The sequence below is a fragment of the Rhinatrema bivittatum genome, chromosome 3, assembly GCF_901001135.1.
Source record: "Rhinatrema bivittatum chromosome 3, aRhiBiv1.1, whole genome shotgun sequence".
NCBI classification, from domain to species: domain Eukaryota; kingdom Metazoa; phylum Chordata; class Amphibia; order Gymnophiona; family Rhinatrematidae; genus Rhinatrema; species Rhinatrema bivittatum.
This window is the reverse complement of record NC_042617.1, coordinates 375,147,338-375,174,186: the sequence shown is the minus strand read 5'-3', so window position 1 is coordinate 375,174,186 and position 26,849 is coordinate 375,147,338. Positions and strand designations below refer to the sequence as shown.

The 26,849-nt window shown below is 46.9% G+C and overlaps 1 protein-coding gene across 3 annotated transcripts in view; it reads left to right on the top strand.

Annotated features, from left to right (window-relative positions):
* TTK (TTK protein kinase) overlaps nucleotides 1–26,849 on the top strand; it is a 209,978-nt gene that overhangs the window by 1,939 nt on the left and 181,190 nt on the right. For all 3 annotated transcript variants that reach the window (XM_029595556.1, XM_029595554.1, XM_029595555.1), the window contains exons 3-4: nucleotides 12,931–13,156; nucleotides 23,531–23,637. In XM_029595556.1, coding sequence (XP_029451416.1) covers nucleotides 12,931–13,156; nucleotides 23,531–23,637 — 333 coding nt within the window. The remainder of the gene's footprint in view (nucleotides 1–12,930; nucleotides 13,157–23,530; nucleotides 23,638–26,849) is intronic.

The window sequence follows — 26,849 nt, the reverse complement described above, 5'->3', positions numbered from 1 at the left end:
AGGGACACGCTAGTGTCTCTAGCGCCTCCTTTTACTGCGGGCCCTAATTCGCACATTTTTATTTACTGGATTGCATGCACAGGACACTGGCCTGTGTGCGTGCCAGGCCGCGGTTTTCTATATCGGCCTGTTAGACTGTTATGTATATTGTTGTTTTGACCAATATAAAGTATGCAGAATTTTGCAGAATTTTAAGTTTTGGTGCACAGAATTCCCCCAGGAATATTGTCTTACAAGACCAACACCCGAATCCCCTTTTGGTAGCTTATTGCTAAGTTTTATAATGATCCACATAATTAACGCAATTAAGCTATTTTCTAAAACAGCTGGCCTCCCGATGTTCATTAATGTTTGGGATTTAATTATGGTCACTCTTTAAAAATTACCTTATTGCCTTCTTGCAGGCCTGTCACTCATACCACTGTTAGGGTCATAACTGCCATTACCTGCTAATTTTCGTTCCTGTAGTACCATAGATCAGTCCAGACCCCTGGGTTTTGCCTCTCTTCCAGCAGATGGCAACAGAGAAAGTTTTGTAAGCGCCGCCTTATAAACTGGTGTGCTACCTGCTACTCCTCAGTATTTATCATTACCCAAGCAGAGAAACTTACGGGCCGATTCAGTAAAGTCCGCGGGAGAGCGGGCGAACGGCCACTCGCCTGTGCGCGTGATACAGTATTTAAATGAGGCCTGGTAGTAGAAACGGGCAAAATGAGTGACTGCTGTCAGCGGGTTTGACAGCAGACGCTCAATTTTGCAGGCGTCTGTTCTTGAGCCCGCTGACAGCCATGAGCTCGGAAACCAGACGCCGGCAAAATTGAGCGTCCGGTTTTCGACCCGACAGCTGCCGGCCGACTTCAGATTTTTTTATTTTTACTTTTTTTTATCCTTTGGGACCTCCGACTTAATATCGCTTTTCTGTGCACTTTCCCGGTGCCTGGAGAAATTAGCACCTACCCAAAGGCGCTAATTTCTGAAAGTAAAATGTGCGGTTCGATGGGTTGGATGCGCGTTTGTGGGCGGAAAACGCGCGTCCAATGACAGGTTAACAGGACACTCCATCGGAGCGCACTGTACTATATTGGCCCGTTAGTAAGTAAACAATGTTCCACCCATTAAGAAGAGTGGAAGGAAGGCAAAACGATTACCGGCATGGTTAAAAAGTGATGTGAAAGAGGCTATTTTAGCCATAAGATCTTCATTCAAAAATTGGAAGAAGGATCCAACAGAAGAAAACAGGATAAAGCATAAGCTTTGGCAAGTTAAATGTAAGACATTGATAAGACAGGCTAAGAGAGAATTTGAAAAGAAGTTGGCCATAGAGGCAAAAACTCACAATAAAAACATTTAAAAATATATCCAAAGCAGAAAGCCTGTGAGGGAGTCAGTTGGACTGTTAGATGATGGAGGGGTTAAAGGGGCACTTAAAGAAGATAAGGCCATTGCGGAAAGATTAAACGATTTCTTTGCTTCGGTGTTTACTGAAGAGGATGTTGGGGAGGTACCCGTACCTTCCAGAGAAGGTTTTCATGGGTAATAATTCTGATAGACTGAATCAAATCACGGTTAACCTAGAAGATGTGGCAAGCCTGATTGACAAACTGAAGAGTAGTAAATCACCTGGACCGGATGGTATACACCCCAGGATTCTTAAGGAACTCAAAAATGAAATTTCATATCTATTAGTAAAAATTTGTAACCTATCATTAAAATCATCCATTGTACCTGAAGACTGGAGGGTGGCTAATGTAACCCCAAAATTTAAAAAGGGCTCCAGGGGTGATCCGGGAAACTACAGATCAGTGAGCCTGACTTCAGTGCTATGAAAAATAGTGGAAAGTGTTCTAAATATCAAAATCACAGAACATATAGAAAGGCATGGCATTACCCAGGCAAATCTTGCCTCACAAATCTTCACTTTTTTGAAGGGGTTAATAAAGATGAACCGGTAGATGTAGTGTATTTGGATTTTCAGAAGGCATTTGACAAAGTTCCTCATGAGAAGCTTCTAGGAAAAGTAAAATGTCATGGGATAAGTGGTGATGTCCTTTCGTGGATTACAAACTGGCTAAAAGACAGGAAACAGAATAAAATTAAATGGACAATTTTCTCAGTGGAGTGGGCAGTGGAGTACCTCAGGGATTTGTATTGGGACCTGTGCTTTTCAATATATTTATAAATAATCTGGAAAGGAATACGACGAGTGAGGTAATCAAATTTGCAGATGATATAAAATTATTCAGAGTAGTTAAATCACAAGCAGATTGTGATAAATTGTAGGGAGACTGGAAAAATGGGCATCCAAATAGCAGATGAAATTTAATGTGGATAAGTGCAAAATGATGCATATAGGGAAAAATAGCCCATGCTATAGTTACGCAGTTAGGTTCCATATTAGGAGCTATCGCGCAAGAAAGAGATCTAGGCGTCATAGTGGATAACACATTGAAATCGTCTGTTCAGTGCACTCCGGCAGTCAAGAAAGCAAACAATGTTGGGAAATATTAGAAAGGGTATTGTGAATACAACGAAAAATGTTATAATGCCTCTGTATCTCTCCATGGTGAGACTGCACCTTGAATACTGTGTACAATTCTGGTCGCCGTATCTCAAAAAAGATATAGTTGCAATGGAGATGATACAGAGAAGGGCGACCAAAATGACAAATGGGATGGAACAGCTCCCCTATGAGGGAAGACTAAAGAGGTTAGGAATTTTCAGCTTGGAGAAGACGGCTGAGGGGGATATAATAGAGGTGTTTAAAATCATGAGAGGTCTAGAATGGGTAGATGTGAATCGGTTATTTACTCTTTCGGATAATAGGACTAAGGGCACTCTGTGAAGTTAGCTCGTGGCACATTTAAAACTCATTGGAGAAAGTTCTTTTTCACTCAGCGCACAATTAAACTCTGGAATTTGTTGCCAGGGGATGTGGTTAGTGCAGTTAGTGTAGCTGGGTTTAAAAAAGGATTGGATAAGTTCTTGGAGGAGAAGTCCATTACCTGCTATTAATTAAGTTGACTTAGAAAATAGCCACTGCTATTACTAGCAACAGTAACATGGGATAGACTTAGTTTTTGGGTACTTGCCAGGTTCTTATGGCCTGGAGTGGCTTGATGGACCCTTGGTCTGACCCAGTATGGCATGTTCTTAACTCTAAACTCATCCCTCCCACGAACGAGCAGAGGAACAGGAAAAAGAAACTGATTAAATTTCAAAAAGTAATTTGCAGAACCTATGCCAAATATCAGAGATGTCATACAGAAATAATTACCGATCGAGCAGACTATCCAAACCTACCCCCTTGCCCAAACAGTTTAACCTCCACAGTGGGTGGGCGTCTGGACTCATTAGGATTGGGGCCAAGGATGAGACCTTCCTGAGGCCTGCCTATGACCCACACCCGGAGCTCTGCTCTGACAGAAGTGACTTTTGTCACGAAAATGAGAGCGAGTCGGGAAGCCTTTCTGACTTTTCGGCTTGTCTTCTGGTAGCTTTTGCACTTTATTCCCCAGCTGCTTTATCAGCTGTTCGAAGTCCTCTCCAAAAAGGAGCTTTCCCTTAAAGGGGAGTGCCCTGAGTTGGGCCTCCAATGAAATATCCGCTGCCCAGTTACGGAGCCACAAGAGCCTCTTAGCTGAGACTGCAGACACCATTGTCCTGGACAAAGTATGAAGAAGGTCATCAAGGCATCAGTCCTATAAGCCACCGTAGCCTCTAATCTTTCTGCCTGGGGTGAGAGCTCCTTGGCACTTTGTAACTGTTTCGCTCAGTGTAGGCTTGCCCGTAACATAACTGCTGCCCATATGCCGAGAGCCGAAGCCTCAAATAGCTTTTTGAGGTGCACTTCCAGTTTATGATCTTGAAGATCCTTCAGAGCTGCCGCTCAGGCAAACGGTGTGGTAGTTTTCTTTATGACCGCCAAAACCGCGTCCACCTTAGGATCCTTCAAAAGTTCTAGAGTGTCTTCCAGCAACAGATACAGCTTGTCCATCGCCCTGCTGACTTTGAGACCTGTCTCAGGAGTACCCCACTCTCGGACCATCAACTGCTTCATTATCTTGTGAAAAGGGAAGGTCGTGGCTGGACCCCCGCCCACTATGACATGATCCACTGTGTCCAGGCTCGGCTTCACTAGCGTGGGGGCAATGCCCAACTCTGCTAGGATGTGCGGGATCAGAGGGGCCAACTCGTTGAAACGCAAAGCATTTTAGGATCATCACCTGGCATGGAAGCTGCCTGGCCGTTTTCATCCCCTGCATCAGCCACCTCCCACCCACACTACCGGAGTTTCAACTTTGTGGACTCAGGTAGTAGCTGACGCTTCTGGCGTCCGGGATATTTTCTTGGGTGGGCCTTCAAGCCTTCTGTTCTTTGAGACTCCTCTTCAGGCACTGCTGGTCAAGAAGACCTGGTGCATCAACAGCACAAACTCCAGAGAAAATCCAGAGAGGCGTCCTGGATCCCCTGCTAGTGAGTCAGGATCATACTCAGAGTGCTCCCCCGGGCCTAATCAGGGCTTAATTTGGCGGGAGATAGCTCCGGAGGGAGACCTACCAATCTCTGCTCAGCCACGCGAAAAGCACTCAAAATGGAACGGGTTGGCCTGAGGCTTCCTCGCAGCCGGTGTCTGCCTGATAATGTGCTGCTTATCTGGTTCCTCCATCGCTCCGTTGGATGGCCCTTCCCCACCAGGGAGGTAATGGGAGCAAAGGCCCACCAACACGCTGCTCGGGAGCCACTCTCCAGAACCGGCCCCCACGAGGCATGAATCTTCTGCAGCGAGCCTCATCGAAAGCGCCGAAAGGAATGGGGGGGGGGGGAGAGAGAAAGTATAAAAACCCCAAAGAACAATTAACTCGCCACCATTTGCGTGCTCCCCCGTAGTGAGTTAAAGGGAGCCAGATATGCACTCCATGAAGTTAGCATGGGGAACATTTAAAACTAATCGGAGAAAGTTCTTTTTTACTCAACGCACAATTAAACTCTGGAATTTGTTGCCAGAGGATGTGGTTAGTGCAGTTAGTATAGCTGTGTTTAAAAAAGGATTGGATAAGTTCTTGGAGGAGAAGTCCATTACCTGCTATTAAGTTCACTTAGAGAATAGCCACTGCCATTAGCAATGGTAACATGGAATAGACTTAGTTTTTGGGTAATTGCCAGGTTCTTATGGCCTGGATTGGCCACTGTTGGAAACAGGTTGCTGGGCTTGATGGACCCTGAATGGCATGTTCTTATGGCCTTATGTTTGTTTCCTTTTTATAAAGCTTTGTCTGACATAGCCTAATAGATAGAAAAAGAGGCTGCAGGCTGAATAGGAGGGAGCTGGTCCCCTGGAGTTCAGAGGAGCAAATTTGGGGTCCCCAAACCCTGCTAGTTCTTTACCTACAACCAGGGGAGATGGTCCCACCAGGACCTCACAACCCTCTAGGAAGATAGGCTGTGGAAGAATTGTCCTATTGTGTGTTTTCTTTTTTTTTTTAATTGGGTACAGAACTGCAGGTTTTGCACCACCTCCAACTGCTGGAGACAGAGAAATACTAAGGAGTAGCATGTAGCCCACCATGGTATAAGGCAGTGCCTACAAAACTTTCTCTGTCTCCATCTGCTGGAAGGGAGGCAAAATCCAGGAGTCTGGACTGATCTGGGTACATACAGGATTAGTGATTACATCAGTATGAGTACACTTTATTATTCTGCAGAAAATGGAACTCCAATTTCCAAGCACTCTTTGGTTCATGAAGGGACTTCTATATCTACACCCACTGGTGAAAAAACTGCTGGTTCCCTTGGACATCACATAATTCCCACTTCACTTTTGAAAGCTCCTTTTGAACCTATGGAAACTGCAACTCTAAAATATGTAACCTAGAAGGTCCTCTTTCTGGTGGCGGTAACTGGACTTAAACTCTCTAATCCAGTTAGAGCTCACTACATGTGAGCAACAGCATGGTTCGTATCACATCTCAAAAGAAGTAGCCATAGAAGGCATTTGTAAAGTAACAACTTGGACATTGGTGCACACCTTCACATCTCACTACTACCTACCGTGTTTCCCCGAAAATAAGACAGCGTCTTACTTTCTTTTTACCCCCAAAAGTCCCACTATGTCTTACTTTCAGGGTATGTCTTATATTGGAAAAAAAGTCGAATTTGGTTTTAACGGTGTAGCTCTTCCTTTTACCACTGGAACCGGAAGCGCTCATGTCTAGGGGCAAAAATATAGCGTACGGTAAAAGCACTGCTTATGGTTCCATATCACAGTCTCCCATAGGGTTACAGCCTCATACAGTATCCCAAACAGGGATAGTATATGTGTTATGCGAACAGGGGACATAGGCAATATACTATAGGTGTTATGTGAACAACAGGGGGCAATATTACCCCCTGCTATGCACACAGGACACAGAACAAGTACTGTATGGCGATATCTCACCGCTGCAACAGCTACCGTACCTCTCTATCCTGTGTCTTCGCAGACAGCGCGATATCAGTGCGGGAGATCACGCGGGGCACATCCAATGAGAGCTGCCGGAGACACATGACGCTATGTCTCTGACAGCTCTCATTGGCTGTGCCCATGTGACCTCCTGCTCTGCTACACAATTCAATGAAGCCGGCGCCACCGTCCTCCTCCGCGCTATGCCGTGGCTACCTTTTACTTTACTACGTCTTACTTTCGGGGGATGTGTTACATTAGCCAACCCCCCTAAAATTCCCACTACGTCTTACTATCAGGGGTGTCTTACTATCGGGGAAACACGGTAGATGCCTTAGCAGTCACAGACATCACAGTGGGATAAGCAGTCTTGTACCACATAGTTTTCATATAGTCTGCTCTCCAAGGTGGAGTCTGGGTTGCTATTTCTTAAACACTAAGCTGTAACCCTCAGTTTGGGACTCCTCACATATCATAGCTAATTCAGCCCTGCTTATCGATGGTGGGGATAAAAAGCAAGTTTGCTTACCATGAATGGTGTTTTCCATAGATAGCAGGATCAATTATTTATTTATTTTTTGTTTTTTTTATACCGATCTTCCTACATTAGATGCAAATCAAACCGGTTTACAAATAACAAAAACTTGCCAGACGGCCTTACATGGAACAATGAACAATTAAGCAACTTTAAGTAATAGTCAATGAGAAGGTCATAAGTGATAAAAGTCCAGTAAATGTATAATTCAAAATTTGTTGTTCTTGTACTAGGCTTAGTTAGGGAGCAGGTAAGTATAAAAAAAAAAAAAAAGGAGTGGGGAAAAGCAGAAGACATAAATGGAATGAGATATAATGAAATAATAATAACATAAAATAAATAAAATAAAAATAAATCAAAAAATAAAATAAAAGGGAAAGTCGAAAGAGTGACTAAAGGGTCTCTTCAGAGGGAACCAGAATAAATGAAAAAGACTAAGATTAATAACAGATCAAAACATATAAGGGAGAGAAATAAACAGAGAAGTGTAGTAAGATATGTAGAGAAGGCTTTAAGCTAACAAGATGGTTCTGGAAAGGCAAGCTTGAATAACCAAGTTTTAAGTTTTTTCTTAAAGGAGATAGGGCAAATCTCCTGTCGGAGGTCAGGAGGGAGAGTGTTCCAGTTAGAGGGACCAGCGGTAGAAAAGGCCCTTTTTCTTAGAGATGTTTTAGCTTGAGGGACGAAGAGGGTATTAAGGTAAGCTCTTCTCAAAGGTCTGGTGGAGTATTTAGGGCGAATCTGGAAAGTGAGATCGAGTGGGGCAAGATTATGTAAGTTTTTGTGTATGATGGTTAGTACTTTGTATATAATTCTATATTTAATGGGGAGCCAGTGGAGGTGGTACAGGATTGGAGTGATGTGATCCCTCTTTTTTGTATTTGTCAAAATCCTGGCAGCTGAGTTCTGTAACATCTGTAGTGGCTTTATAGTAACAGCAGGGAGTCCGAGCAACAAAGAGTTACAGTAATCGATTTTAGTGAGTAAGATTGATTGAAGAACCAAACGGAAATCATAAAAGTGTAGAAGGGGTTTAAGTTTTTTAAGGACTTGTAATTTGAAAAAGCATTCTTTAGTTGTATTAACAAATCTTTTAAAGTTGAACTGGTTGTCTAAGAGGGTGCCTAAATCTCTTACGTACGAAGAATTTTTGAAATAATCAGGTATTGTTGAAGGGAAGGTAGGAAGAGAGTGGTTATCAATCTGAGGTTGAGCATTTGGGAGAGAGGTTGTTTCACTAATAAAGAGATTTGCATCATGAGAGATGATTAGGAATTCCGTCTTGTCTTTGTTGATGACTAGGTTAATCTTGAATAGGAGAGAGCTGATTTCCTGAAAGCAACTGTCCCAAAAGGTGATGGTTTTTTGTAAAGACTCCTTGATGGGGATGATAATTTGGATATCATCCGCGTATATGTAATGCTTGATTTTCATCTTAGTGAGGAGGAGGCAGAGAGGAAGTAGATAAATGTTAAAGAGGGTTGGTGAAAGGGCAGAGCCTTGTGGAACACCCAATTTGGAACCGATTGATTAGCCATGAGATGCTTGGTCTCCTCCCTGGATAAGCAGACTTACCTATTTCTACTAGCTTTGCAACAGTCTAAGGCGATTCTGAGGCAATGTCCGCGGAGAAACTCCAGTTTTTCTAGTGTGTAGCCAGATGGACTCAAGACCAATGGGTTGTGCTCCCCTGCCAGCAGATGGAGATGGAGTCAGTTTTCAAAGCTGACGTCACCCTAGATACACCCTGCAGTGACCTCAGCCCTTCAGTATTTCTCTGTCTCCAGCAGATGTAAACATGCTTTCCCTATGGGGATCCCTGTACCTTTTGGAAGAAGAAATTTAACTTTAAATTGGAGAAAAGTTTGAGCCTTGCTCTGCTGCAGTGATACCTAAAGGTCCCTCCTCCAGTTGAGAATTCTTGAGGTGGTTTCTGAGATCCCTTAGAGGTGTGCCTTGCTCCGGTAGCTGGTTCCCAGCATGGACTTTGCTGCTCAAGCAGCTGAAAGGCAGCGAGTGCAGAAAGCCGAGCACTGCGGTGACGTCCAAAGCCCTCTTCCTCCCGCAGCCAGAGACTGTTTCTGTACTCAGTCAGTAAGTGCTGAGCCCAGATAAGTGGGTTGTTTTTTTTTTTTTTTAAAGGAAGAAAACAAATTTACCTTCAGAGGAGAGGGGTTTTGGTGAGACTTCCTCTGGTCTCCTTGCTCAGCGTGCCATACAGACATCGTTCCTGATCCCATTGGGGCATAGGGAAGTGGGCTTATGAATCTGTTGAGTGTGTTGTCATTTCCCCCCCCCCCCCCCCAGTGGGCTAGGCCCTTCTTTAAGCTTGGTTGGCACACCGCATGTTAGGCCACGGCAGCGCCATCTTGTGTGTGACTTTGTGCGTCTCGTATTGCCCACCATAGGATGTCGGTATGTGCATTGTTATCACTGTGTACGCGCCATGTCCTCAACATTGGACACATACTTACGTGCAGGATACACGCACGGGCTGTGTGTGTGCCTCACTTGCCCACCTAGGCATAATTTGTGCGCATACATTTTTTAGTGTGAGCCAATCTAACACACAGTGGTGCCGGCAGTCAAGAAACATAAGTGCCTTGCTCCCTCTGCTTCTTGTTGTATTAGGGCGTCTTGGCCTATCCTGAATTCCAACTTGACAGCACTGTGAGGAAGCCCAAGTGGATTTGACCTCCCTGGACTTTTGAGCCCGGCTCATCCCATTCAGATAATGGATCGGCAGCTTTAACTGGACATACTCTGGATCTGGTTCCCTGGATCTGGTCCCTTCTATGAGAGAGGGAAACTTGGCTGGGCCCATCCCAGTTCCCCCTGGGCTAGGCATGGATCTGGTGGCCTTTTATTGGGTGGAATTTTTTTCCAGGGTGTACAGGGCTTTGTACAGGCGCAATCTATTTCCTCGCTTGCCCCTGTCCGGATGGATCCCCAGCCGGCCCCCTCTCCCTTTCCTGTTGGAAGACCTCAAGGCATGCCCCGCCTGACCAAGGGTATCGCTATTGGGAACCCTGATGGCTGCAGGTGTATCAGGAGATAGACCTTCTTATGGAAAGGGTGGAAATACATCTACAGACTCTCAGCCTCACACATCGCAGGGAAAGACAACATCAGAGCAGACTTTCTAAACAGGGAGAGTCTGGATCCAGGAGAGTGGATATTGTCTGCCAAAGCCTTTCAACTGATAGTAGATCGCTAGGGCCTCCCGTCCATTGACCTGCTGATCGCATCTCACAATGTGAAGATTCTCAGATTCTTCAGTCGCAGAAGAGATCCGTGGTCCCTGGGGCTCGACTCTCTCGTTCAGACCTGACCGGAAGTGGTTACTATATGCCTTCATTCCGTAGCCCCTGCTGGGCAGGATCATTCGCAGAATCAAGCACCACAGGGTACTAGTAGCTCCAGATTGGCCCAAGTGTCAGTGGTATGTGGACATGCAGAGACTCCTGGTGGAGAAACCCCCCCCCCCCCCCCCCCCCCCCCCCCGCGTGCCTCCCACTGCAAAGAGACCTGCTACAGCAGGGACCGGTCCTTCATGAGGATCCAGCTTGATCTTGTCTTACGGTCTTGCCCTTGAGAGGGCTCACCTGATGAAGTGAAGATATTCTGCAGCGGTAATTGCCACCTTACTCCTAGCTCAGAAGTTCTCTCCGTCCCTAATGTATGTGCAGGTCTGGAGAGTATTTGAGGCCTGGTGCAAGGAACGTGGTGTCCACTTTGGGAGGTCAAAATCCCACTTATTCTGGAATTTTTTGCAGGACTGCTTGAATAAAGGTTTGGCCCTTAACTCTTTGAAGGCGCAAGTAGCGGCTCTCTCTTGTTTCAGGGGCAAGCTGAATGGAACATACCTGTCGACTCATCTGGATGTGGCTTGTTTTCTGAAAGGGGTGAATCATCTTTGCCCACCCCTACAGTAGCCGGTCCCTTTTTGGAATCTTAATCTAGTATTGGAATTTTTGGCAGAGCCCTCCTTTCGGCTGCTGCTCAGTCCTTCTTGTGTTTATTAACCTTGTTAATGGTGTTCCTTGTTAACGGTGTTCCTGGTAGCCAATTCAGGATCGTGCAAGATGCCTTCCTCGTTCCATGGACGACAGGCCTCCTATACGCCTTTCCTCCCATACCACTCATAACAAGGACAATTCAAAAGTGCATAGCAGACAAAGCTCAACTGATACTCATCGCCCCGGCCTGGCCGAGGCAACCATGGTATAGTTTCCTTCTCCAACTATCCATCATGGATCCAATTCGATTACCGAATCGCCAAGATCTTCTCTGCCAAGATCAAGGGACGCTCCTACATCCACTACACTCATCTCTCCACTTGACAGCGTGGAGATTGAAAGGCTTCTTTTAACAGAACAAGGAGTTTCCACTTTGGCACAATTCATCTTGTTAGAATCCAGGAAACTCTCCACAAGAAAAAATTATAGCTATAAATGGAAACATTACTCTACATGGTGTACGTCCAAAGGTGTACCACCATTGGACTGCTCACCTGAATTGCTCATTGATTATCTTCATACACTATATACAGCTGGTTAGCAACGTCATCCATTAGAGTTCATCTCAGTGCTATAGGGGCATATCATAGACCAGTTAACAATATTCCTATATCCAGTCATCCCTTACTATCTCGTTTCATTAAGGGATTAACTCACCTTCGTCCTCCGATCTCTAAGCCTCCAGTTCCATGGAACCTCAACATAGTTCTGGAACAGCTCATGCTTTTCCCGTTCGAACCCATGGACTCGGCACATATTAAATACCTCACATGGAAGTTTGTGTTCCTGGTTGCAGTAACATCAGCACGAAGAGTCAGTGAATTGCAGGCCTTGGTCCATTATTCTCCATACTTGCAATTTCATCACCAGAAGGTAGTTCTCCGAACGCAGCCATCCTTCCTACCAAAAGTGGTTTCTCAATTCCATCTCAATCAGACCATGGAATAACCAACCTTTTTCCCTAAACCTCACGCAAATGATAGGGAAAAACTACTGCACACACTAGATTGTAAAAGAGCTTTAGCATACTACAAAGAAAGGACAAACTCGGACTCCCGTGTTTCTCAACTCTTTTTGTCTCTTTTGACCCAAAGGCACCTGGACTACCAGTGGCTAAACGCACCATCTCCAGCTGGATAGCACAGTGCATCAAATTCTGTTAGAATAAACAGAAACTACAACTACATTCAGAGCCGAAAGCTCACCAAGTCAGAGCAGTAGCAGCCTCATTGGCACACCTGAAGAATGTGCAGCCCATAGACATTTGTAAGGCAGCTACATGGTCTTCACTCCATACCTTCACATCTCACTACTGCCTTGATCAACAAGCAGCCACTAATGCGAAGATAGGGCACGCAATCCTGCAATCTCTATCCTCCTGTCCACGGTGACTGCCACACTGTCAAAGATCACGTACAAACATATAGATCATAAACAACATGATCGGGAGCTTGGGACTCCCATGACAGCATGGCTAATTCAGCCCTGCTATCGACGGGGAAAAGCAAGTTTGCTTACTGTAAACGGTGTTTCCATAGATAGGATGAATTAGCCATGCTGACCCACCCTCCTCCCTTCGACTACACTAAGGTTTAATCACAGACTGAGGAGATTCTGTTACTTTCCTGCGCGGGAACACACGCGCAGCCACAGAGAGCAAAGCTCTGATCTCTGCTTTGACAGGCTCCGCCTCCCGGACCTGATTGACAGATCCCATGACAGCATGGCTAATTCATCCTGCTATCTATGGAAACACCGTTTACGGTAAGCAAACTTGCTTTTGCAGTCTTTGACTTTTGCTTCAGATGATTTATATAGTTGTATGTCACTCATTCTTTCCCCTCGGATCAGTCATTTTCACTTGATCTCTTTCCTAGCTTATATTTTCTATAGATGTGTTTGCACCTTAAAACAATGACTTTTTTTTTTCTTTGTAGATCATTCTGGCAATGTTAACAGTATTATAATGACTAGCAACACTCCAGAAGATTGGTTGAGTTTCTTACTTAAATCTGAAAAAAAGGGCAATCTTCAGACGGATAGCAGCCACTTGAATAAAATTATTGATTTCTACAGTCGAGCAGCTGCTGCTCTGCCCGCAGAAAAGCACAGCGCAAATGAAAGCTACGCTCAAATTCTGGTCAGACTTGCTGAACTGAAAGTGTAAGTATTGAAACTAATGTAACTATCCATTGAAATAGGCTGCAAACAACTTTGGTGTTCTAACATAGAGCTCTTTCCCCTCTACTGGGTACTGATCTCTTATGCACTAATGACCTTGCTTGTTCCTCCAAAACTTTTGTGGTGTGTTTTTTTTCTTTTATCAAAATCAGTAGATCAGCTTTTTCAGTAGTGTAGATTAAACTTGACACCTCTATGTTGTTTGAGGCAAGGTTGTGTACTCTTGGTCATTGTAGTGATGACTCCTCCCTTGGGGTGGGAGGAGTCATCCCATAGGCTGACCTCTGTAGAAAGCGGATAAAGGAGAAAGAAGTGTTATTATACAGCAACGGTGTTGTCCGAGGAGCAGACGGTGCTTGTAGACGCTGAGTACCTCTGCAATGAGTTCTGAACAGACTCAGTATATTCAGGTGTTGTGTAGCTCTCACCCAGGCTGAGAGTCGTAGGTCCGGTAGTGGTCTGCAGAGTGGGGTAACCCGAGAACCCGGTCCCAGCAGTATGGCTGATGTAGGCAAGGTAGTGGTCCGCAAGCGGAGTATGCCGAGAATCTGGCAGGATGAAGCAGAGAGAGAGTCTGAAGAGCTGAGGTACTCCTTGGTAGAAGACGAGCAAGGTGGTGGACCCGAGGTCCGTGGTGCAGGATACCTAGGGAAAGGTAGGCCCTCGAGGAGCGAGTACCTAAGGTCATCCGGCAGGGCACCTGGAGAAAGAACAGACAAGACCTCTGAGAAGCGGGTGTCCCGAGGCAAACCCCGGAGGGTGGATAAGAAGCAGAAGGACCCCCGAAGAGCGGGTACCCAGAGCTTCCAGGAATCAGCAAGATACCCTGGAGGGTAGTAGGAGGTGTTCTAAGTGGGCAGCTTAGAAGCGGTCAGAATTATTTGGACCGTAATCCTTGTAACTCGTAGCACTGTTGGTGAGCGGAGTCTGAGTACCTGGAGGTAGTGACGTCATGCGGTGGGGCTGCCCCCGAGGTTCCCGCCATGACGTATTCAAATGTGCGGGTAGCACGCGCACCCTAGGAGGCCTCAGGAGGAAACATGGCAAACGCAATCGCCCATGCTGGTCCGGGGACGCCGGAGAGGTTGGCAAACAGCAGCGGAGGCAGCCATCTTTCCCAAGGGAGAGGAGAGAGGTAGAAAAGAGGTAAAGCAGAGAGGGCGCAGCCGTTTGCGACCGGCCGCAACACTACAGACTGGAGCTTCCAACAGCTAAGAAAACAGCTTACCTGGCAGATGTAATGACCTGGTGCTTAGGTGGTTTGTGTTTGTGTTTATGAAATAAGCAATTATATAAGTCTTCACCAACTCTGGTTTTGATAGTTATGACTCATTTTCTTTGCATATATAACTGACATGACTGGTAAGTTTCTATAAAAAGAAAAATTGTGATTACCTGCAAATAATGGCGAGACACTTTTTTTTTTAATAAACTAGTTTTATTTGAAGGGGAGAGGGGGAAAACTGAGGCCTGCTATATATATATTGAAAGTTTCGAGGGGGCCAGGGCCATTGTGCGTCACGTGGCAAATTTTAAACTTTGGCAAAGTGGGGCCGACTTGAGTGGTGGCTCTGGGTTGAAGGGGATTAGCCCTTACCTCCATTCAACCTTCCCATTTGGCCGCACACATTTTTGTGGTCTGTGGGCCAAGGTCTGATTTGCGGACCTTTCCCCACTTGTATGGCTGGGACAAGGTCACGTCGGCACCATTTTGAAAAATGGCACCAACCGAGCTGAGTGCGAGGGTGTGCTCCGACCCCACTGAGGAAACCTAGACTAATGTGTGGTGGGGTGGGGTAGAGGCACTGAACCCCTAATGCTTTTATTTTACATTTGACAGGGGCTTTGGGGCAACTGAACCCCAATGATTCTTACCTTTTAAGAGAGCCTGCTATGTATTTTATTGAAATTTGGGGGGGAGGGGGGAGCAGTGCTGTTGCAGCGGAGCTACATGAGGCTTTTTTTTCTTTTTTTTTAAACTTTGGATTTTGGGCCATCTCACATGGCGGCCCTGGGTTGAGCCGGGGGTCAGCACTGATCCCTGCTCAGCTTTCTTTTATTGTAGGACCAAGTGCATGTTTTATTGAGGATTTTGAGATCTATCGCATAGGTTTATCTTCAGGTGCCTTGGGCAAGGATGCATATGAAACCCTTGTAGAAGGTCTTGCTGTCAGTGATCTCAATGCCACTGCAAAATATTTCATGAGACTCCCTCTGAGGTAAGCCAGAGAGGTTTTGCGTTGGTAAGTAGTACATAAGAACATGACAATGGGACAGATCATGAATATTCTGTTTGGGCAGTGGTGACATTGGATGCCAGTCTCTGGGGCTGGGGTGTTCACTATTTAGTGGCTCAAGGCAGTTGGAATCCTGAAGAAGCATTCAGTTGAAAACCAGAGTAATAGGGAAAGCATTCCTTTTTAGTCTGTTTCCGTTCTTCAGGGTCAGGCAGTCAGGATTTTGTCAGCAATGCTATGGTGGTGGCATATGCAATTCCTTGAGGCAGGATCCGGTGTTCACATATAGCGGAAGAATTTGTCTGTGGTTAGTGTAAACTTTTATAGCAGGAATAGAGAATGTACATGCGTACTTCCTTGGTCGCAACAGGTTTGGCCTCGGAGGATAGTATCTATCCGAGGAGTTTTCCCAAATTGTGTTCAGATTGGGAGAATCAGTGATGAACTTGTTGGCAGTTAGCGGAGACGCATAAATGTGAAGATTTTTCAATCAAAGAAGCTAAGAGGTTAGTTTGGATGCCCTGATTCAAGACTGGCCAGTTCAGAATTCCTTCTGTGGCCTCTTTTGGATGGACTTGCAGAAGATTTCTGGGTATTGGGGGTCTAGGGATATTGATAATTCCCAGTTGGCCATGGCGTTCCTAGTATGTGGATCTAGTGAGGATGCTGGACAGAATCCCCTATTATTGCCTTAGGACAGGGGCCTACTATTCTGGGGCTGGTGGCTCATTAGGATCCGTCTCTATATTTTGTTTTTCATCCTGGTTCTTGAGCAGGCATATCTATCGGAGATATTCTCTGAAGGTTGTAAGTACCCTTTTGTGGTCCAAGAAAGTTTTTCAAGTCCTTAGCATATGTGAGAGTGTGGAAGTTGTTTGAAGATTGATGCTTGATTAGGAAGATATTGGCTAGAGGATCTTTGGTGCTGGTTATCTTGGAATTTGTGCAGGGGAGCTTGGACAAGGATTGGTCCTTACCTCCCTAAGGTGCAGGTAGCTGCTATTGCTTGTTAGAGGTCAATTGATGTACAGATCTTGCCTTATCTGAATGCCTTCACTTTAGGAAGTGAAGCATATTCAGTCTTCAGTAAGATAATCAGTACTTCCCTGGAATCAGTGTTTAGTGTTTCCTAGCATGTAGCCAGATGGACTCGGGACCAATGGGTTATGCTCCCCTGCCAGCATCTGTCTACACTAAGGAAAATTAAAATTATCAGGTAAGAAATTTCTCCATTGTCATACTTGGTTGGCCATTTCTTGAGTCTCTGAGAGGCATTGCTTAAGCTGCTTACTCTAGTGGTGGTTTCTGGTAGCAGTCTGTTCCGCCAGATGAATTTCAGAGCTGCAGACGCTATTGTGTTCAGATCCCGTTTTGGGTTCTTCGGAAAAGGTGAGGTATATTCTTATGGTTCCTCTGTTCCTTTCTAAGATGGATTTGCTTTTTTTTTTTTTTTTTTTTCCATCTTAACCAAATGAGAGGTCTCTCTTCTTTCAGAGACTCAGGCAGAGAAGAGTGTGCTCAATTTCATCATTTAAAAGTTAGTTCTTTTGCTGTAATTTAAGGTCACGAATAGTTTCATAACTTTGGAGTATCGTTTGTTCAATTTTGAGATTCCAGAAGGAATGGTACAGCTTTGAAGACGTCAATAACATGTCGAAGAACAAGACGGTTCATGTTTGTTTGAAGTTAGGGTGGATACACACCTCACAAGGAAAGATTGCATTGCCTTTTGACACAGGTGATACGGATGGAGCTGAAGTATTGATGGTGATTTTCAACATTGGAAAAGAGATCACAGTGGACTCTGAAGGTCTCACAGTAACAAAGTATCGAATTGCTCTATTATTTGATGGACTTTGTGATTGGGCGAGACAATTACTCTAAAATGATTATACCACATTGATGCGGTAATATAGTTACAATGTTAAAGCAAGAGGATATGTTCAAGTGACTGATTAGAGGACCATTTGAGTAAGGGTTTTTTGTCCTGGTAACAAAAACAGTTTTATTTAAAATAAGCAATAGGGGATTAGTGGTTTATATGGGGTTTTGGTAATGTGGTTTGCATGTGGATGAGTATGAATCTAGATGGATGAATGGATGTTTGGGTATTTTTAAATATGAATGATATTGATTGAAGGTATATTTATACAGTATATAAAATAAAATGATGAAATACTTGTAATTATTCATCAATTTATTGGGTGAGCAAAAATAGGGACCTTGTCTTGGATGTGGTTCTTGTTTCATTGGCCTACTACAAACAAAGAACTGTCACTGCAAATAGACATTCACAACTTTTCCTCTCTTTCAACCCGAATGCTCCTGGGCTGCCAGTGACAAAAAGAACACTATCCAACTGGCTTACTCAGTGGATATATTTTTGTTACTCTACAAGTTTTCAACAGCTATCTTCTAAAGTGAAAGCTCCTCAACTGAGAGAGCAATTTCAACCTTAAGCAAGTACAAGTGGAAGACATCTGTAAAGCACCTACTTGGTCTTCACTGCATACCTTCACGTCTCACTATTGCCTACAGGATCAGGCAAAATCTAATGCGTTCATGAGACAACAGATATTGCACCACGCAACAAATTCATAAACTGTTTCTTTCCTTAACTCTGTTTTCTTTTTTTGTATCCTTGCGGACAAAGGTAGCAGATATGTTTCTTCCTTAGGGAGTATCCTGTGCTTCAAATTCTGGCTAGGGACTCCCAGAAAGCATGGCTAATTCAACCTGCTTTTCCCTGTACGTACCTGGATCAGTCCAGACTCCTGGGTTTTGCCCCCCATCTAGCAGATGGAGACAGAAGTTTACAAACCAAACTCCGCCTATATCTAGGCTGGTGCCACCTTCAGTCTGGCAGTATTCTTCTGTCTCTTAGCAGGTGGAGAGGGTGCAAAACCTACAGTCTGTGCTTGGGCTAAGTTTTTAGGTAGTAGTTAGTTTAAAAAAAAAAAAAAAAAAAGGTTAGACTCAGGAGAAGGACCGCAGAGGCTTGCCTGCTGGTCCCGGATTCTGCCTCCCAGAGGAGGGTGAGGTCCTGAGGGGACCGTTCCCTCTGGTTGAGGCTGCCGACGAGTGGGGGAGAGCCCCATATTCCGGCATACCGTCGAGGCTGGGGGTGACACCGGGGATCTCTGTTCACTCCCCCCAGCTGGCTCCGGACCCGAGGGACAGGTTTAAAAAAAAAAAAAAAAAAAAAAAAAAAGTTGGTCTGTGTTGCCTGCCTGTTGGTCCTCACTCTCTCTACCTCCACGGGGGGAGCGATCCGATCGCTGGCTTTCTCGTCGGGGAGGGGGGGTCCCGTTTTTTGTTTCTTCGCATGCTTCTCTCTCTCCCACGCCGCGGCAGAGCATGCCGAGGCAGGCTGCTTGTCGGGCCTGCGGGTCCGCGGCGGTGCGGCTGTCGCGAGACAACCTCTGCTCCTCCTGCGTTTCCAGAGGAGAGGGAGCGTCAGCGCCGGCGTTGGGGACCCGGGGGGGGGGGTAAGGTCTGCACTGGGCGCAGCAGCTGTTGGCCAATGAATCTCTGTCCCCGGAGGAGACTTGCCAGGCGAGTCGCTTAGAAGCGGTTATTGCCTACAGTGCGGACGCTTTTTATGATCTTTTGCGCACCTCGGCCAGAATAATGGTTTCCGCGGTAGCTGCGCGGCGTCTGCTATGGCTCCGTCATTGGTCTGTGGATGTAACCTCCAAAGCCCGGTTAGGCTCCTTACCCTTTAAGGGGAAACTGTTATTTGGCAAGGAATTGGAGGATCTTATTGAATCCTTAGGTGAGAATAAGGTGTATTGGTTGCAGGAAGATAGACCAAGGTACAGAGGGGTTCCAGCTTCTCGTCCTTGTTTTCGCGGCGGTTGCCGGTCGCGGACACTTCGGGGTTCGAGTTCTTCTTTTCGTCACAGTGTTAACCGGCAGCAGTCTTATTCGCAGTCCTTTCGCGGGTGCTGTTTCGGTCGTCCGGGAACCGGTCAGAATGTGCAGGGAAGTAAACCGGCACAATGATGTGCGACCGGTCCATTCCTTCGTACCCAAAATTGGCGGCAGGTTGAGCCGGTTTTACGAGGAGTGGACCAGAATCATGTTGGATCAGTGGGTCCTAGAGGTGATAAGACACTGTTACGCGTTAGATTTTTTACACCGGCTGTGCCGGTGTTTCCTGGTGTCACCTTGTGGTTTTTCAGAAAAGCGCCAGGCGGTACGGGCGACGCTGGCTCTGCTTCGAGATCTCCGCGCAATTGTTCCGGTTCCCCCCGCCGAGCTCTGCACGGGCCGATATTCCATTTACTTCGTAGTGCCCAAGAAAGAAGGAACGTTTCGTCCGATTCTCGATCTGAAGAGTGTCAACAGATGTCTTCGAATTCCTTGGTTTCGGATGGAAACATTGCGTTCGGTGATCACGTCCGTGAGAAAGAGGGAGTTTCTGGCCTCCCTGGATCTCACGGAGGCGTACCTCTACATTGGCGTTCGACCGGACCACCAGCAGTTTCTCCGCTTTGCAGTGCTGGGGCAGCACTTCCAGTTTCAGGCGCTCCCATTTGGCCTTGCGACGGCTCCTCGGACGTTCACCAAGATCATGGTGGTGGTGGCAGCGCGACTGCTCAGGGAAGGTCTGTTGGTACACCCGTATTTAGTCGATTGGCTGATTCGGGCCAAGTCGGAGTCGCTCTGCCAAGCAGCTGTTCAGTGGGTGCTCCAAGTGTTGCGTTCGCTTGGTTGGGTAGTCAATGTGCCCAAGAGCCACCTGGTGCCGTCACAGTCCCTGGAGTATTTGGGAGCTTTGTTCGACACACGCCAGGGAACGGTGTTGCTCACGCAGGTGCGAATGGTCAAATTGCAGACGCAAGTTCGATTGTTATCCAAGCCGGTGCCGATCTTCTGGGACTACTTACAGGTATTGGGGTCCATGCATTCTACCCTGGAATTGGTTCCCTGGGCCTTCGCTCATATGCGTCCTTTACAGTCAGCGTTGCTATCCCGCTGGCACCCAGTATCGGAAGACTTACGCCTCCCCTTACCATTGACCCAGGAGGCCAGGGCCAGCATGGCTTGGTGGCTGTGTCCGAACAACTTGAGTCGAGGAGTTCCTCTGGAGATCCCGTTGTGGACGGTGATTACCACAGACGCCAGCCTGTACGGTTGGGGAGCAGTCTGTCTAAGACAGTCGGTACAGGGTCAGTGGTCTCCTCAGGAGGCGTCGTGGTCTATCAATCGATTGGAGACCCGAGCGGTACGTCTGGCTCTGTTAGAGTTCCTCCCTCTCATCCACAGTCGTTCTGTCAGGATTCTTTCGGACAATACGACCACGGTGGCTTACATCAGTTGACAAGGGGGGACCAAGAGTCAGGCTGTGGTAACCGAAGCTCGATCATTGATGGCATGGGCGGAGAAACATCTGAGCAGCATAGCGGTCTCTCACATAGCCGGGGTAGAGAACGTCCAGGCGGATTTCCTCAGTCGCAACTGGCTGGACCCCGGAGAGTGGGAGCTCGCGGAGGAAGCATTCCAGCTCATCTGTTCCTGATGGGGCACGCCCGTAATCGATTTGATGGCAACTTTCAAGAATGCGAAAGCTCCTCGTTTCTTTGCTCGATGTCGGGGAAACTGCGGCAGAGGGAGTGGACGCTCTGGTATTGCCGTGGCCGACCGATGTGTTGCTCTGTGTTTCCTCCGTGGCCTCTCATAGGCAGGGTGTTACGATGAATCGAGGTGCACCCAGCAGACGTGGTAGTAGTCTCTCCCGAATGGCCGAGGCGACCGTGGTTCGTCGATCTGCTGAACCTAGCGGTCGAGGAGCCACTTCATTTTCCGTATCTTCCGGATCTCCTGCACCAGGGGCTCGTTTGTTTCGACCAGGTAGATCGCTTTTGTCTAGCGGCATGGCTTTTGAGAGACAAAGGTTGAGATCCAAGGGGTATGCGGAGATGGTGGTATTCACTCTTCTGCGGTCTCGCAAGATGTCTACGTTGTTGTCTTATGTGCGAGTCTGGAGGGTGTTTGAATCATAGTGTCTTGCACAAGATGTAGTGCCTACGCGGGCGGCTGTCTTGGATATCCTTCTTTTCCTACAGGACGGTTTGTCTAAGGGTCTTTCATGTAGTTCCTTGAGGGTGCAAGTAGCGGCTCTGGGTTCCTTGCGAGGACGGATTCAAGGGGCGTCGTTGGCAGCGCACCCGGATGTAGTGCGGTTTCTTCAGGGGGGCGAGACATTTGCGTCCTCCGTTTCGGCAGCCTTGTCCGTCCTGGAATTTGAATGTAGTGCTTAAGGCTTTGTGCGCGGCACCTTTCGAACCTCTTTGCAAAGTCACCCTTAAGGATTTGACTCTGAAGGTGATGTTTTTGGTGGCCATTGTATCGGCGAGGCGGATCTCTGAGCTTCAGGCTCTGTCTTGTCGAGAGCCTTTCTTGAGGATTTCGGAGTCGGGGTCTCGTTGCGTACGGTTCCCTCCTTTTTTTTTTATCCAAGGTGGTTTCAGCGTTCCAAGTGAACCAGACTGTCGAGCTACCATCGTTTTTGCAGGTGGATGGTTCGGATCCCATGGCTAAGGATCTTCATAAGTTGGATGTGCGACACGCGCTGTTGCAATATCTGGAGGTCACCAATGCCTTCAGGGTGTCCGACCATCTGTTCGTGCTCTGGAGTGGACCTAGGCAGGGTAATGCGGCTTCCAAGACTACCATTGCTTGTTGGTTGAAGGAAACCATCCGGCCAGCATATCTTTTGCAGGGGCGGTTGCTACCCGCTGGGCTGCGAGCCCATTCTACTCGCTCTCAGGCCACTTCCTGGGCGGAATGTCACCATATTCCGACAGAGGAGATCTGTAGGGCGGCCACCTGGAAGTCTTTACATACGTTTGCCCGGCACTATCGTCTGGATGTCAAGGCTCCAGGGTCAGCGGGGTTTGGAGAAGGTGTGCTCAGAGCAGGCCTCTCTGGCTCCCAACCCAAGTAAGGTAAGCTCTGGTACATCCCAGGAGTCTGGACTGATCCGGGTACGTACAGGGAAAAGAAAATTAGGTTCTTAACTTTGTTAATTTTCATTCCTGTAGTACCACGGATCAGTCCAGAGTCCCACCCAGTTGTGGGGCTGAGGCTGGGAGAGGCGGCGTTGTCTGTGTGTTCGTCTCTTTATCAGTCAGAATGAGATGATGTTTGTTACCATGGGTTCTGTTCCCAGTTGGGGGGTTGTACACCGGTATCGAGGTTATTGGTTATATGATTAGTTTAAAGATGTTTTGGTTTGTTCTGCTTTGACATTAAGTAATACCGCCAGACTGTAGGTGGCACCAGCCTAGATATAGGCGGAGTTTGGTTTGTAAACTTCTGTCTCCATCTGCTAGAGAGGGGGCAAAACCCAGGAGTCTGGACTGATCCGTGGTACCACAGGAACGAAAATTAACAAAGGTAAGAACCTAATTTTCTTTTCTGCGGAAAAGAGCAAGTTTGCTCACTGTAAACGGTGTTTTCCGTGGATAGGATGAATTAGCCATGTACCCACCCACCCACCTCCCTGGACAGTTTGCTCGATTAACCCTATTTTAAAAAATTTTTCTTCTCTATACGCGCCTGTGCACCTTTGCTATATTACGAACTGAGAGAAAGGAGTCAATCACGCGGGAACCCTGCTGCACAGGAGCGAGACGGGGGGGTTGTTTTTTTTCCCCCCCAACATTCTAAGGGAAGTTCCACACCGGGCCGCCAGGGGGTGCACCCAGAAAGCATGGCTAATTCATCCTGCTATCCACGGAAAACACCGTTTACGGTAAGCAAACTTGCTCTTTTGGCATGTCACTCAGCACACTGGCACCGTGTGTTGTGCTATATTCAGATAGTAGGATAAGCATATACTTTATATGGGGGTGAATGAAAAACATAATACATTTCAAATGGAATCTAATTCAACAGTTGTTTTGCTGATACAGTATTGGGAAGGGGTGTGTGGAGGTAGGGATGTATAATTATTCTTTTGCAATAGTACTTGACCTTGGTCTCTGGAAATCCACTTAAGCAATGCACATTCTCACAATAACATTCAAGCTTTTCTCTGAAGAGTCCCATGCTTTTTAACTGTTGTACAACTATCGAACTTTTGCATTTACTTGTTGAAATTTCTTTGCAGGCTTCTAGACCCTGAAGAGGCACGTGATCAATTTCAGCTGGCCAGACTAAACTGCAAGAAATTTGCTTTTGTTCATATTGCTTTTGCTCAGTTTGAACTTTCACAAGGTACATATTTAATAGTTCTTTTAGTTATTACATATTGCTAAAACTAAGCAAATTATATTCCTAAATATTTGTTCTTGTATGTAACTGCCTGGAAAGTTTCTACCAAAGAGAAAATTCTAAAGTAATACCTGGCAAAACCCCAAAATATTTGTCTAAAAACAAGTATTCCTTATCCTGCTAAATCAGTCCAGATGCATGGGGATTATACTGCTTAAAAGGAAATGAAAACAAAAGCCACACTTTTTTTTTTTTTCTGTGACATCACCATATGTAAAGCCTGTATTCTCTCTTCAGCAGACAGTGGCATTTCTGGACAGGTGCAGCAGGATCCTGGCTCCAGGCTTTAGCCTTCAGTCTTACTAGGTAGAGCGAGTGTTGCCTCTTAACTATATTAGGCTCTTTCCTTGGTTGAGTTCTTTTGGGTCGTCTCCCAGGTCTTTGCGCTTCATTGAGCAAGCCCTTGTAGCCAGGTTCCTAGGTCCTTTGTGCCTGGTTGAGAGAGCCATCTTAACCAGCTTCAAGATTCTGTATGGAGCCTGGATGAGCATAGGGAGAAGCAGGTTATCTCAGGAGTTTTCCTATGAGCAAATACCCATCAGGATATTTTTGCGCTCTCCTCCCTCCAGCCCCACTCCACCTCCTATTTTCCTTCTCCTCTGAGACTGAAGTAAAGTATTGCTTTATCTATGGAAATAGCTTTAAAATTCCCCTCTGTGTGTCTGGGGAAAAATATTTAGTACATACACCCAAGAGAAACTAAGGGGCCTGTGATTGTCTGCACTTTTATAGAGGTACAAAACGTGCTCACTTTGAATTTTATTCTAGATTTGCTAAATTTAGCTTAGCTTTGAGTTTAATGCCCTTTTTACATATTCCAAAATGAACTGTTGTTCATGGGATTCTCAATTTCAGACAGCAAACATGAACAAAATTATCTCTCTCTTCCTGCCTGAGGATTGTTTTTTTTAATATCACAGCATAGTGTTAAGTGTTGCATAAATCTTTCCTAAGAAGTGTTCTGTGCTTCAGTTAGAGAATTTTCTCACCTTTATTATGTTATGCTTTTACATTCCCTGTTGAGCCAAGATAGTTTGTGTATTTTGTTCAGTTGAGTTTCTTATTCCTGTTTTAATGGTTAACAGTTTACCTACAGCTATATAATAAACTGTGACAGATGATTTCCTAGTGTGTAGCAGATGGACTCAGGACCAATGGGTATAATGTGCTCCTGATAGCAGTTGGAGACGCAGTCAGATTTCAATCTGACGTCAGCACTACATATACCCCTGCAGGAAGCTCTGCTCTTCAGTATTTCTCCATCTTCATAGCAGTTTGGGACTCTACACACGCTTGCACAGTGTTAGAAAATCCAAACCCAAAAGAAGAAAAAATTTCAAAATCTTAACTCTACAAGACTAGCCCCAGCTCTCCTGCGGTGATACCTAAGGGTCTCTTCCCCAGTCGAGAATTCCTGAGGTGATTTCAGAGATCCCTCAGAGGTAAGCCTTGGTCCGGCAGCCCGTTTCCAGCATGGAACGGGCTGCCGGACCGAGGAGGGAGCGGCTGAGAGGCAGCAGGTACAAGACTGATCACGGCAGTGAAGGTATTTCACGAAACTGGAAAGTGCCGAGACAAGGTAAGGTAGAAAACTTTCTTATGTCTCTGAGGCTCAGATAGCCGCACAGACCGCCCGTCTGCGTCTGTCCCATCGGGTTCAGCAGCCCCTTCCAGGCTAGACCCCTATCCGGCTTGAGGGACCTCCCACGTGGAGACCCTCCAGGGGGGAAGCCATCTTAATCACGTGGTCGCCAGCACCATTTCCCCCCCCCCTTGATTGCCGCACTGTCTGCCTAACTGAGCCGTGCGCACAGCGAGGCACGCACATAGGGGCCGGGCGCATAGCAAGGCGCGTGCATAGGGGCCGGGCGCACAGCACCACGCTCAGCCTCAGGTGCACAAGTTTGGCGGCACGCACAGCGGTACGCGCATCCCCGTAAGCACACAGACCGGCCTTCACACATATCTTCGCTGCCTGCTCGCACACCCTCAGCGCACCCGGAGCGCATATCTAAGCCTCCTGGCGCGCACATATAAATGCACAGACCGGGTTTGAACGCCCCTATGCGCACAAACTATGGCACCACCGGCCAAGAAAGCCAAAGCAAAAGCCCTCTGTCCAGCCTGCCACATAAGAGCTGCGCAGCATGAAGAGGCTACTACCCTGTGCCTACAGTGCGAGATGGCTCTGGGAGAACCTGGGCAAGGCCCCCCCCCAGCCAGTACAGGATTCCGAATCCACTGATAGTACCCCAGACATCTCTAACCCCAGCTTGGCCCTCTAGACCCAGGAACCTTTTCCTGGGTGGAATTCTTTAAGGGTCTGCAAACATTCATCCAGGCGCTATCAGCACCACCGATGCCACAGCCTCTACTAGAGGACCCTAACCTCCCAGGCCCTTCTGTGCCTCCCAGAGATGTGCCTCCTCAGGACAAAAGCCTAACCCTAGGCGACACGGACACCTCGGAGGAAGACTCCCTGGAGGAAGGGGAAATCCCTCCAGGAACGGAACCTTACTGAACCATGATGTGTTTCTTCTCCAAAGGCAAACTACCAGACCTCATGTCCGGGAGTCTGAGGGAGCTGGCCATTCCAGACACAAGTGCCTCAGCGGAGCCAAAGACGAACCCTCTTCTGGTCGGGCTCCGTCAGGCCTCACGCCATTTCCCATTGCTGCAAGCCATACAACAGCTGATCAACCTGGAATGGAATGCCCCGGAGGCCAGTTTCAAGGGAGGATGGGCCGTAGAAGCCCTATAACCACTGGAACCCTCAGCCAAAGATCTCCTGGGGTTCCCCAAAGTGGACGCCATGGTCTGCGCAGTTACAAAGCACACCACCATTCCAGTCAAAGAAGGAACAGCAATCAAGGATGCCCAAGACAGACGTCAGGAGTCCATCCTTAAACAGTCATTTGAGGCAGCAGCTAAGTCACTGCAGATTGCTGCCTGCTGTGCCGTGGTGACACGTGCATGCTTGTCACAGGCCAGGAACGCAACCACGCCCATCGAAACATTAGAACCAGCAATATCCTTCTTCGTGGATGCGACGTCCGATCTGGTGCACACTTCAGCCAGGGGAATCTCATCCATTGTGGCAGCTGGAAGGCAACTCTGGCTCCGAAGCTGGTCAGCTGTCGCGACGTCCAAAACGA